This window comes from Cervus elaphus, chromosome 7 (genome assembly GCF_910594005.1).
Source record: "Cervus elaphus chromosome 7, mCerEla1.1, whole genome shotgun sequence".
Classification (NCBI taxonomy): domain Eukaryota; kingdom Metazoa; phylum Chordata; class Mammalia; order Artiodactyla; family Cervidae; genus Cervus; species Cervus elaphus.
In genome coordinates, this window is record NC_057821.1 from 39,816,084 (window position 1) to 39,828,512 (window position 12,429).

General features: G+C 42.5%; 1 protein-coding gene across 4 annotated transcripts in view; it reads right to left on the reverse strand.

Annotated features, from left to right (window-relative positions):
- The window catches only part of KDM1B (lysine demethylase 1B), a 41,981-nt gene extending 29,670 nt beyond the window's left edge, over positions 1–12,311 (reverse strand). The window contains exons 1-7 of one of the 4 annotated variants that reach the window (XM_043908431.1): positions 12,156–12,311; positions 11,776–11,819; positions 8,299–8,398; positions 7,288–7,415; positions 6,172–6,261; positions 5,511–5,622; positions 4,058–4,174 (exon numbers count right to left, since the gene is read on the reverse strand). In XM_043908431.1, the coding sequence (XP_043764366.1) occupies positions 4,058–4,174; positions 5,511–5,622; positions 6,172–6,261; positions 7,288–7,415; positions 8,299–8,385 (534 nt within the window). In that variant the 5' untranslated portion in view covers positions 8,386–8,398; positions 11,776–11,819; positions 12,156–12,311. Of the gene's footprint in view, positions 1–4,057; positions 4,175–5,510; positions 5,623–6,171; positions 6,262–7,287; positions 7,416–8,298; positions 8,399–11,545; positions 11,752–11,775; positions 11,820–12,155 lie in introns of those variants that run through there. The other 3 variants (XM_043908430.1, XM_043908434.1, XM_043908433.1) reach the window with 3 other exon arrangements.
- Positions 12,312–12,429: the final 118 nt, after the last annotated feature.

Below are 12,429 nucleotides of genomic sequence, written 5' to 3' on the forward strand. Positions count from 1 at the left end.
CAGTTTGTAAGAGAGAAAACCTAAACACAAACCAGAAGTCCATCAAGAGTAGAAGGCAGAAACAAACTGTACTACAGTCAAACAATGGTACGGCAACGAGAGTAAACTGCAACACATTCCATGCATGGATGCACCTTCCAAACATAAGAGTGAGTTGAAAGAAGCCACACCCAAAAGCATGCATATTGTATTATGCTATTTACATAAAGTTCAACGGGAAGCAACATCCACAGTGTTGTAAGTTGGAAGGGTAAGTAGGGACCTATAGCCACACCACCCTGAAAGCTCCTGTCCTCTCTGATCTCAGAAGCTAAGCGGGGTCAGGCTGGTTAGTATTTGGATGGGGGAGAAGAGGAAGTTAAGTAGTTACTCTGGGCAGGGGGAAGGGATGGACTCTTTAAGGGAAAGGCGGTGCAAGGGTGCTTCTGAGAGGCTGGTCAATTTCTTTACTGTTCAGTTCAGTTGCTCAGTCGTGTCTGATTCTTTGTGACCCCCATGGACTGCAGCACGCCAGGCTTCCCTGTCCATCACCAACTCCTGGGGCTTGCTCAAACTCATGTCCATTGAGCTGGTGACGCCATCCAACCATCTCATCCTCTGTTGTCCCCTTCTCTTCCTGCCTTCAATCTTTCCCAGCATCAGGGTCTTTTCCACTGAGTCAGTTCTTCGCATCAGGTGGTCAAAGTTTTGGAAGCATCAGTCCTTGCAACGAATATTCAGGGTTGATTCTTTTCAGATGGACTGGTTGGATCTCCTTGCAGTCCAAGGGACTCTCAAGAGTCTTCTCCAACACCACAGTTCAAAAGTATCAATCCTTTGGTGCTCAGCTTTCTTTACTGGGACCTGGCTAAATGCGGACTCTGAAAATTCACTGAGCTATGGCATTTTGATGTGTGCTTTCTGTTTGTATATTTCAATTTAAAAAGTTACCTAAATAAACTGAAGATTGGCATACCATATGGTCTGGGAAATCTAGCCCTTGGAATATATTCCAGAGAAACTCTTTGCACGTGTGCACAAGGAAAACTGGAACAGGAAATGACAACCCACTCCAATATTCTTGCTGGAGAATTCCACGGACAGAGGAGCCTGGTGGGCTACAGTCCACGGGGTCGCAAAGAGTCGGACATGACTCAGCACAGCACAGCACGGGAGAGACATGAAAGACCACGAGAGAACAAGAGAACAGACACGCTAAGGTAGATCCACAGCAAAATTACACAGCAGGGACAAGTAATGACTCAGAGCTGCAGGCATCAACACGGAGGCAACCGAAAAGCCTCAGTGTTAAGGAAAAGAAGAAAGCTGCAGAAGAACGCAAACAACAGGGTACAATTTCCAACCAACATAAAATATGCAAAACTTCACATGTTATTTAGGGCTTCATACATATGTATCAACTCAAAAACAAAAAGCAGAGGAATAATAAATACGAAATTTGAAACACTGCTTGCTCTTGCAGGAGAGGCAGAGGAAGATAACCACTGAGGGGCACCTCGGGAGTGACGGAGGCACCGGTCACGCTGTTTCTAAAGCTGGGTGTGGGGACACGGTGAGTGTTCAACTTTATTCTTTACTCCTTACACACAAATTATAAATCCTCTTGTGGGTCCAAGAATTATTTCAAATTAAAACAGCTTGATAGGACTTCCCTGGAGGCACAGAATATAAGAATCTGCCTGCCAATGCAGGGGACACGGGTTCCGTTCCTGAGCTGGGATGATCCCACATGTCTCGGAGTAGCTAAGCCCGGACGCCACAGCTCCTGAGTCAGAATTCTAGAGCTCATGAGCCACAACCACTAAGCCTACAGGCTGCAACTACTGGAGCCCGTGAGCCTAAGCCCGTGTCTGCAACAAGAGAAGGCACTGCAACGCGAGCGAGGCCCTTGCACTGCAATGAAGAGTAGCCCCCGCTCACCACTACTACAGAAAGCCTGTGCCCAGCAAGGAAGATCCAGGCCAGCCAAAAATAAAAATACATAAATAAAACATTAAAAAACTGGATATGCTCTTTGACAGTAATGTTATTTCTCAGAATGGATCCCACAAATACACTAAAAACCAGCACAGGCACGAAGCTATTCACTACAGCGCACTCACTGACGCTAAACGTTTAAATGTCACCTAAATGCCCTTCGACCACGCCAAATTCATCACGATCTATCCATTCAGTGGACTATGTATTATACAGTCTTTACAGGGAAAGAGATCTTTATGGACTGAGACGGAAGCATCTTCAAGATATATTAAATGACAATTAAATGATACATTAAGTGAGCTGCAAACAGTGTGCGTTGTTTGCTACCATTCTTTTTAATGTTGTTTTACAAATAATCCTTTCCAGATTCTGTCCTTGACAGAGGACCAAGCTGAAAACCAAAGGGACTCTGAGTCGATAAACACCACTTAAATAAATATTTCAAAAGTTGAGGCTATAGACGGTAATCAGTCAGAATGGAGCTAGAGGGTCTTCAAGCGAGGATTTCTTGGGCAGAGGGGATTTAAAAGATATGATACCATCCTTAGAGGCTATGATCACTCTGAGCTATACTTCTTTAAACCTTTAAAAAGTAGTTTAGATATTTGTTTCCAGTGCTTTAAAAAAAAATGTGCCCTACCATAAATACATAATGAGAGCATAAAGAAAGTTCCAGTAGCATAAATGAATCATTAAGAGTTGTTATCTATCAGAGTGGGAAGAAAGTGATGGTTTAAAGGGGACTTTCATTTTTTATTTACATATTGTGTGTGTGCATGTACTTACATATGCGCACATATGTTCAATTTACTTTTTTAAACCTGAGGTTATATTTATGTAATGCTTATGTAAAATTTAAAACTATAGAAAACAGAACTCCTAAATATTCATACCATTTTTCTCACCAGTTTACTTTGCAAAATCTTTCAAATACACTTATAATAATTATGAGTCACTTCAATAATATTTGTATCTTAAATCCCAGGGTTTGAAAAACTTGATCATAAACTTTATAAAGCTTTTCAAATGTTTCTCATTCATTCTTTAAAGCAGAATTTGAACTAAGAAAATATTTTGCTGGTGATAAATGCATATCTGTGAATACATTAGTACCACAAACCACTGAATTATATACTTTAAGAGGGTGAATTTTGTGAATTAAGCTATGTGAATTAAGTCAAAATTTTCAGAAAGGAAAACCATCTTGCATCTGAGATTACAATTCCAAATATTCTTTAATGTACTGATAAAACAAGACACACTCTATAGATGAATGCTTTAACACTCTGAAGCAATTAGCACATTTTTCAACGCTAAGCAATTGTCAGATCTCCAAAGAGGCACAATATACCAATTAAGAAAGACTGCTAATAGCCCAAACATATGGTTATTGTCGTTCAGTCGCTAAGTCGTGTCCGACTCTTTGCAAACCCATGAACTGCAGCATGCCAGGCTTCTCTGTCCTTCACTATCTCTCTGCATTTCTGTCTACTGAGCCCAAACATATATTCATCCTTTACTCTTTACTAATAGGATCCTAATTTTGATGCTGCTATGAAAGATTTCCCTCCAGTTATAAAATATAAAACATGCAACAGTTATGGAATATCTTCTTCCTTTGTCCCCACTGTTGTTCAGAGTAGTGAGAGCCTATCCTGCCCAAAGAGCTATAAATAGAAATCTACTGTTGGAACTTCCAGGAAAGCTCCTGGTTTCCCAGTAAAAGAAGGAGAGACTTGGCTTATGATACTCCAGCCTTTCCCATCTTTTCTACTTTGAACTTGGAATGATGGCTGACAGTGCAATAATGATCTTGTGAGAGAGCTGGCAACTAGAAGGAGAATTCCCTGGGCAACTATACCAACTCTGGACCGCCTGCTTCTAAACTGTCTATAATGAGAGAAAAATAAAAGCCTTAATCTGTTAAGCTATTGTAGTGGAGGTTCTCTTATACATGGGACAGTACCATCCTGATACAATGATCAATACGATGAAGGAAAAGTATACATCATTACTATCGACTGACAACTAAACTAACCCATCAATGAATTCAAGCAGAAAACCAAAGACATCTTACCTTAACAGCAGTATTTGGTTTCATACCACAACGGTAGGTCTTTGCTATCTGGGGAGTCAGCTGGATCTCCTTGGTAAGCTGCCTCCATTTCCTACACTCAGGTTTTGTACATTGAACCTAGATGGAAAGTAAGAAGTCAAGGTCAATGAGTTAGCACCTCTTAAGTGAGCATTTCTTCCATCTCTTCCTTGGCCATCTCCTCCACATAATTTGGGTTAACAAAGGTTCCTCATTCCATCAAATGCATGAGGTTAAGTGAAAGAAGCCAAATGTAAAAGGTCACATACTGCCTGATTCCTTTATATAAAGCATCCAAAATGGAAAATTCATTAAGACAGAAAGCAGATTCGTGGTTGCCAGGGGGTGGGGGTAGGGAGGAATGGGAGGTAACGGCTGAATGGGCACAAGTCTCCTTTGTGGATGATGAAAATGTTCTGGAAATAGATATAGGTGGGGATTGGACCACACTGTGAATGTACTGAATGCCGTTGAGTTGTACACTTTAAAATGGTTAATTAAAAAAACTTTTTAAATTTGTTTTTTAATTGGAGGATAATTGCTTTACAATGTGTTGGTTTCTGCAGTACAACAATGTGTATCGGTCAAAAGTGTGTGTGTGTGTTCTTCCCTCTTGAGTCTCCCTTGTGAATTTTTTGTGAATTTAACGTTATGTAAATCTCACTTCAATTAAGAAAAATTTTAAGGTATGCCGAGAAAAGCTCAAGTTACCTATAACATTAAATAAATTATCAAATAATTTTTTTGGCAAATAATGTATTGAATGATGGTATATTTATATTATATATACAATCACTAAAGTGTGTTTTCAAAGAATGGCTAAATAGAAAAAATAAAGTTAATTTAAAAAACCTAAAAAAGCTACTAAAAACTTACATGCAAAGCATGATTCTAAACCTAATTAGGATTTGCATACAAAGCGTGAAATTGTGTTTAAATAAACACAGAAAAACACGAACAGAAAAAAAGAAGAGAGATATGGACCAAACTTAGCAATGGCTATCACCAGCTGGCAATGAGTCTTTAGTTTCTTCTTTACACTACAGGTCAAGTTAGGTGATTTTTCCACAAAAATAAAAAATTCCTTTAATAGTTACAGAAAGAATAAATGGAATTAAAGAAAACTTTCCTAAAAATTGGAATTTTCATCCATTCCTTCTGCATTTAGTGCTACAAATGCTTTTGCTGTTGTTTAGTTGCTCAGTTGTGTCCAACTCTTTGTTACCCTGTGGACTGTAGCCTGCCAGGCTCCTCTGTCCATGAGATTACCCAGACAAGAATGACTGGAGTGGGTTGCCACTTCCTTCTCCAGGGGATCTTCCCGACCCACAGATCAAAGCCCTGTTTCCTGCTTGGCAGGTGGACTCTTTACCCTGGAGCTACCAGGGAAGCCCTACAAATGCTTCACAAAATAATACAGTTTTATCTTTTTTACCCAGTAGGGGAGCTGCTGGTCTGCCATGAAAGCTTTGGGACTAGGTTCAGTTTTTCCATTGCTTGTCCATATTTTTTTCCATGTAGTATATTTGTCATATCCATCCTTATGGCTGAAAAACAATAAAAATAAATATATCAAACAATAAGCTATTCAGGTTTTCAAAACAGGAGGCAGATAGAAATCTTATGTGAAGGACTTAACTAGCCATATTATAAGTGGGGAAGGGTAAGTTATCATAGCACCCATAAAACAGGTTGCATTTTTAGTATCTAAAACTATCAAGAAGGGATGGTTACCTCTGTCCAGCACCCTCTAGCTGTCAGAATTCCCGACAAAATCTTTTCATTCCTGCCCCTTTGCATTGGCATAGAAGAGCAAAGCAGCTCCTAAATTCTTCAGAATTTGTGAACTACAGAGAGTAACTGTCTCATGGCAGATGCTTTCTGAGCTCTGAGTGTGCACACACAAGCATACACATATGCAAATGATTGCATCAAAGTTCTAGCACACCTGTAGTCAGCCCAGGTATGGATAAAATAGTGAAATAATTCAGTAACCAGGGGAGGGCGGTGCTTAACCATCTGACCCCCTCCACTGCCCACTGCCCAAGCCACCATCCCTTCCACCCCGGAAAACTCCAACAATTACCAGAACAAACCTTCTGTAGTAATGGTCAAAGCATTCATTACAGAAATGCTCCCCACAGGAGAGGTGATACCATCGGGACGTGTAGCCATTTTTGGCACATCTGAAAAGAGCAAAAACAGATAGCTTTGGTAACGAATAAACACTTCTCACTTTTTTTTTTAACATTTATGAAAGACCTCCTATGAGCCCATTTTGCCTTACCTTCACTTAGAATCCTAATGACCAAGAGATTACAACAGAAGAAATGGAATTGTTGACTGACACAGAACAACACATGTGGAAGACACAGGGACTTAGATCAGTGGTACCCAGCTGCCTGCTCATCAAAAGGGCCTGGGACTTAGTTTTATCAGGACTCCAGGGAGTGATGATAGGGTTTTAGGACACGATAGATGGGATGGCCGTGGGCTTGCCGCATGTGTGTGAAGGAGGGAAGTGTGGTCTCTAGTAGCAACATCTGGAAAGCTGGGATTGGGCCACCCCGTGGGCAATCTGGCAAATAAAACCTGCCACGCAGCCAGTAATGTAGCAAAAGAGTGAACTATAAAGCCACTATGAACACTAAGACCACCACTTCTTTGTGATTTAAAAAAAAGAAAGAATTTGTTTTCCAGGTTTCGTTGAATCTTAACTGAAGATTTTTTTCCACTGGAAGTAAAAGGTCAAGCTTGGATCATCCCAACAAAAATGGCAAGAGTGCAGTTAGCTACGTAGTTTGAATGAGCCCCGTATGTATCTTTGGAGGAGGAGGTATGCTCTAAGACGGAGAAAAGCAGCCCAGAGAAATAAGCAAACTTTGGTCTCTGTAGGAAGCTCAAGGTTCTCTCTACTCCCCCCTTACCTCTTACCCCATCGCATCCTCAAGCTATCACCCGTTCCCGACCACCAGAGGTACAACTATGGGGGATGCGACGTGAGCACAGGGGGCTGGTCGCTGTGCAGAGCTGATACAGGCTAGTATCAGCCAGTAGGGAGTGAATAGCGGGGTACGATGTGTACAAAATGTACCGGCAATGTCTCTACTGCGGGATAGCAGTATCTCTATGTATCTTTAGGAAGGCTATCTTTGAGGATGAACGTGCTCATTGGCAGGAAGGTGAGGCCAAGACACGCCGTCTAAACAGACCTTTCAGAAGTACTTGCAAAGCACACAGGACACGTGGCCGTACAGCCTGCTTTTTCACATTTCCTGTACTTTTTCTCTGACCCACCATCTTCATCCTCATCCGTCGTCTCCGGGGCCTTTTTCTTCGCCTGAGAAAGAACCAGCTGAGGTTAAGATCAACACTGGCCACGGCCCAGGGTGGAGGTGGTGGGAGGTTTACTCCTGAAATCACTTCCAGGTTAGAAGTTCTAAGTGTGAAGATCAACAGCATCCTGGTAGTGGGGTAGAGGCTGATGATAACAGCAATTTCCTTGAGACTGCACTGTGCAAACAATTCACTAATCTGCTAGAAATTTGGAACCAGCACTTCGACAACAGGTCTCTGAGTAGAGACCGAAAATGCATTCGAGCTTCTTTTAGGAAAAAGCTGTTTCAACTCTACTTCAATACTGATTATCTAACCCAGATAGTCTAACCAATAAAAAATTGAAAAAAAAATTTTGTACACGGTATCATAAAAAATGAAAGCCACTTTCAAATTAAGACTGTTCTCTTTGCTTAGAGAAGTTCTATCCTCTCAGTATTAAAAACTACAATAAAAATCTGTAGACAAATTCTAGAGAAAGAATTACATCATTCAGTATTTTCCTTTTAAAAAAAATGGCCCTACGAGAAAGACGGCAGTGAGTAAGCCACCAACAGCACCCAACCAACCATTACAAGCTGAGGTCTAAATTCCTATGAATGACATCAAGCCAAGCATGATCTGGCCCCAGCTCACATCCTGGAGGCAACCACACAGCTGAACACCCTCTGCTGATTCACAGCAATGCCTTTATCTCCGCCAGATAAGCTTTTTTTTCCTACATTCTATCACTTTATCACACTGGAAGTCCCAAGGTGAATTTTTCCACTAGACTGCAAGTTCCTTGAGGGCTGGAATTCTACTCTTTCATCTCTAATTCTTCAGTCCCAATCACAGTAAGTTTGTTGGCTCAAAACAGGGCCAATGAATGAACAAGTAAGCGCTACCTGCCTACCGGAACTCCTCAAAGGAAGGCTATCTGGAGAATGATCAAAAGATGCTTTTTTCTTCGTTCTCCCCCGTGAGGTCGCCATTGTATCAGAAAATCTGTCAAAAACAAAACAAAACAAAAAACAAACCAGAAAACATTAAATAAGAGCATCTGCTAACACTTTCAACACTCTGGAGTCAAGTTATTAAGTAGTTTTGGTGGTAAGAGTGCATGCCCTACAGTTAGATGGCCTGAGTGTGAAACCACTGCTTTCAAGTTATTTAAGCTAAGACTAAGCCTCAGCGTTCTCATATATAAAATGGGCACAACTAGTGTGTACCTTAGTATTGGTGTGAGGATTAAGTAAAATAATTGAAAGCACCAGGCCTAGTATAAGTACTCAATAAATGTTACCCATTAGTAGTACATACATTTTACATATATACAGAAATGAATAACCTATAAACAAAAGACACTACTGTTTATAAAATTCAATGAATAAAGCTATCTTATTTTTGTTTATGTTCCTCTCTTTCTCACTATGTCTTAGTTCCCAAATTTTGATCTATTTTACTTTAAAAAGTATACGGGCTTCCCTTGTAGCTCAGTCGGTAAAGAATCTGCCTGCAATGCAGGAGACCTCAGTTTGATTCCTTGGTTGGGAAGATCCCCGGGAAAAGGAAATGGCAACCCACTCCAGTATTCTTGCCTGGAAAGTCCCATGGAAACAGGACCCTGTAGGCAGGCTACAGTCCGTGGGGTGGCAAGAGCTGGACACGACTTAGCGACGAAACCACCACCCACCACCATACTTTAAAAAGAAAAAGCATTCATTCCTTCTCAGTAAAACCCAACAAATAAATCTCAGGCACACTATCTGGTCACTATTGAATATAGGAATCTGGGTTAGGCAGTCACTGGACAAATTGAGTTCTCAAACTAGTTTAATCACAGCACAGTTAAAACATTAAGAATCAAAAGTCTACACAAAAACATAATGCATAAATCCATGAATGATTAAGACTTGTCATCCTAGCATTTTTTTTCAATTAACTTAAATAAGGAATGAAAAATGCTTAGCATAACTAAGTACTCTCTAGTATAGGGATCCTACAGTTATCAGACATCTCCTTCCCTGATCTGTAATCAACTTTAAATATAATCACTCCACACACATACTCACAATAGCATGAGAAATAAATAGGACATACCTACAGATAAAGAATTGAAAGTGGAATTTGAAAGTGGAGAAGTGTTGTTATCTTAAGATACAAATCCCACATATATGATCCTAATCTTGGGGAAAAGCTTTGAAGGGCTTGTAATCCTATTGCTTCACTATAAACTGTGATCCTACTATTGACACTAACATTTGTAAGTGCACTTTTTATGGATTATGAACATCACATGTAAAAACTTTCAATCTGCCATCTACATCAACTTTGAGAAATCTTGACACCAGCGTTATGGATGGTTTTTCTTTGACTCAGTCTTCACTTTCTCAAAACCATTATGTTAGTACACAAACAAATATACTGTATACATATTCTGAAATGCATTACAGCTCTTAGCCATTTAAAAAATTGCCATTAGTCCTACAGCACTCATTATGTAGCTGGATAAAGCTCTAGCGGTTTTAAAAGCACTACTGTCTACATTAATTCTTATACCCTAAGAAGGGCTTCTGGCTCACATTTTCAAAATAATTTACAATCTCTTTACGTAAAACATATAACCTACATTATTCATAAAATGAACCACAAATAAAACATATGTAAACATGTACACTGTATATGTTAAGTATTGCAGCAAAAATATTTGAGTCTAATGTGCAGTTTAGGAATGCAAATAAAATCAGTTCAAGTAACATTTGACCGTGTTACCTGGGAATGCAAGCACTCTCAAAAGAAAGCATGATTTCTGGAAATTTCATCAAACATTTTAACCCAACTGTATACTGAAAAACATATTTTTGATTGCAAAAGAATGATGTAATCCAAGAAATGGTTAAGAGGAAATGAAAACATTAGCTATGAAAGCCGTTAAGAAATCTGTGTGGTCTGGGAAAAATATGATTGAAGATTTTCAGGGTAGTACATTTTCACCTTTAATTATACAATTAACAGTTATGTAGCTTCATTCTTTTTTGACACTGTAATTTCTTTATTTTCACTGTTGCTGGGTTCTTGGGGCCTCAAATGGAGGGAAAAGTTTTAAGTTGGGAGGACTACAGTTACTTATGCTTTTAAATATAATCTTAGAAATACTGACCAAGTGTTAGTAACAAATTAGTATACTGGAAGTGCTTTCCTGCCTGGTTCTTCAAATTAATAAACACACCTAACTTTAAATATAATCAATTTGTTTCAGGTTCAGTATGACCTTATAAATATAGTTCTTCCTAATTTTAAATTCGTAGCTTTGGTTTTCTCTTAATATGACAAAAGAAAGGGAAAAATGGTTGGGGGGTTACCTAAAGATGTGTGAAAATATCAATGTCTAGATTTCTAGTTTAGTAAGTTCCAAGATTTTTTCAGAAGTAACTTATTCAAAAAACTTTAAAAAAAAAAACCCGCACAGAATCCATAAAAATATGAATTAAAGGACTTCAGGTTGGAATAAAAATGTATAGTGGTATTAGCATAATTTCTCGAAACTGGACAAACTACTAGAAACTTCTCCGGAGACAACAGGAGCAAAAATTTCCCTTCGGACCACTTAAAACTGCACCCACAAGAATCAACTTTCAGACATATGGATCCAGTTCAATTGCCCGAACCCTTTGTTGACGACTTTCTCTGCACGGAGGATAATTAATTATTGATGGTCATTTTCTCCGGTACCTCCTGAAGAAAACCTTCCCTCCCACTCACCTTTCTTCCACTAAAGTCGGTTTAAAAAAAAAAAAAAAAAACACCAACCAACCGAAGTAAAAGCCCTGAGCTGTGTGTGCAGAGGTGGAGCGACCGATCCCCCAAACGAAGTGGTGTGGACGCCTGCACGCTCTCCCGAGGGAAGGCCTGGCCTCCATCTGGCTAGGTTCCAGGTCACAGAACCCCCAACTCGCTACAGCTGGGCCTGTCTCTTCCTTCCTCTTTCACCTGCCAGCTGCTGGGCTGTTGACTAACAGTTACCGAAATCGGGCCGCCCCCTCGGGGTCTTGGGTCCCGGAGGAGTCACCCCAGCAACCTGGCAATGCCGATCGCGTCTTAACGCGTGGTGCCTGCGCTGCAGTCCAGCTAACAGCACCTGCGAGGCCGTACCGGCTTCTCGCCGCCACGCTCTCAAAGCCGGGAGGCAAGCGACGGAGTTCCAGCCCCCGGACGGTGGGCACCCTCTTCCTCGCAGCAGCCTCTCCCCGGGTGACAGGGCTCTGACAGCCCCCAGGAGGGAGCCCCCAAAGGCTCCCTGTGCCAGGGGCAGCCGCCTCGCTTTCCGAAAAGCTCTCTCGACTCCTCCGAAGTCGGAGAAGCCGCAGCCTCCCCAGGCTCACCTTTGCGCTGGAGGCGTGCAAGGAGTCGCGGGGAGACGGCACCCCTGTACAGAAAGCAAACATTGTGGGGAGGGGGATTAACCCGCAACACCGCAAGGAAGCGGGGAAGCCGGTCGCTCCAACACCCCAGGCCAGGAATCCACCCCCCCGCCCCCATTCCTCGGGCTGGGACCCTCCCCCGCACCCCTCGCCCCTTTCCAACCCGGGGACGGAGGTAGAGCCCCAAGGGACCAGTCCACCTCCCACCCGGGCGAGGAGCGCGGCTCACGGGCAGGAGAGCTTGCACCCCGGCCAGGCTGCTTTGTGCAGAGCTGTCACCAGAAATCCGCCGCCGCCCCCACGCCCGCCCCCGGAGCCGCGAGTACCCCCCGCCCCCCCACCTCGGAGCGCGGGCGAGACCGAGCGCGCCGCCCCGGGCTGCGGGCGCCTCTCCGGAGCCGCGCGCCGCGCGCACAGGACAGCAGGATCCGCGCCGCGAGCCGCAGCCCCAACTCGGCCGCCGCCGCCGCCGCCGCCGCCGCTTCCGCCCCTGTCACGACGTGACCCGTGGTGGGAGGAGCCGGAGGGACCGGGGAGGAGCCGGGTCTCCGCCTTCGCCTCCGCCGCGCGGCTCGCCCCGCCCTGGCCATTTCCGCCGCTGCGCAAAGCCAGGCC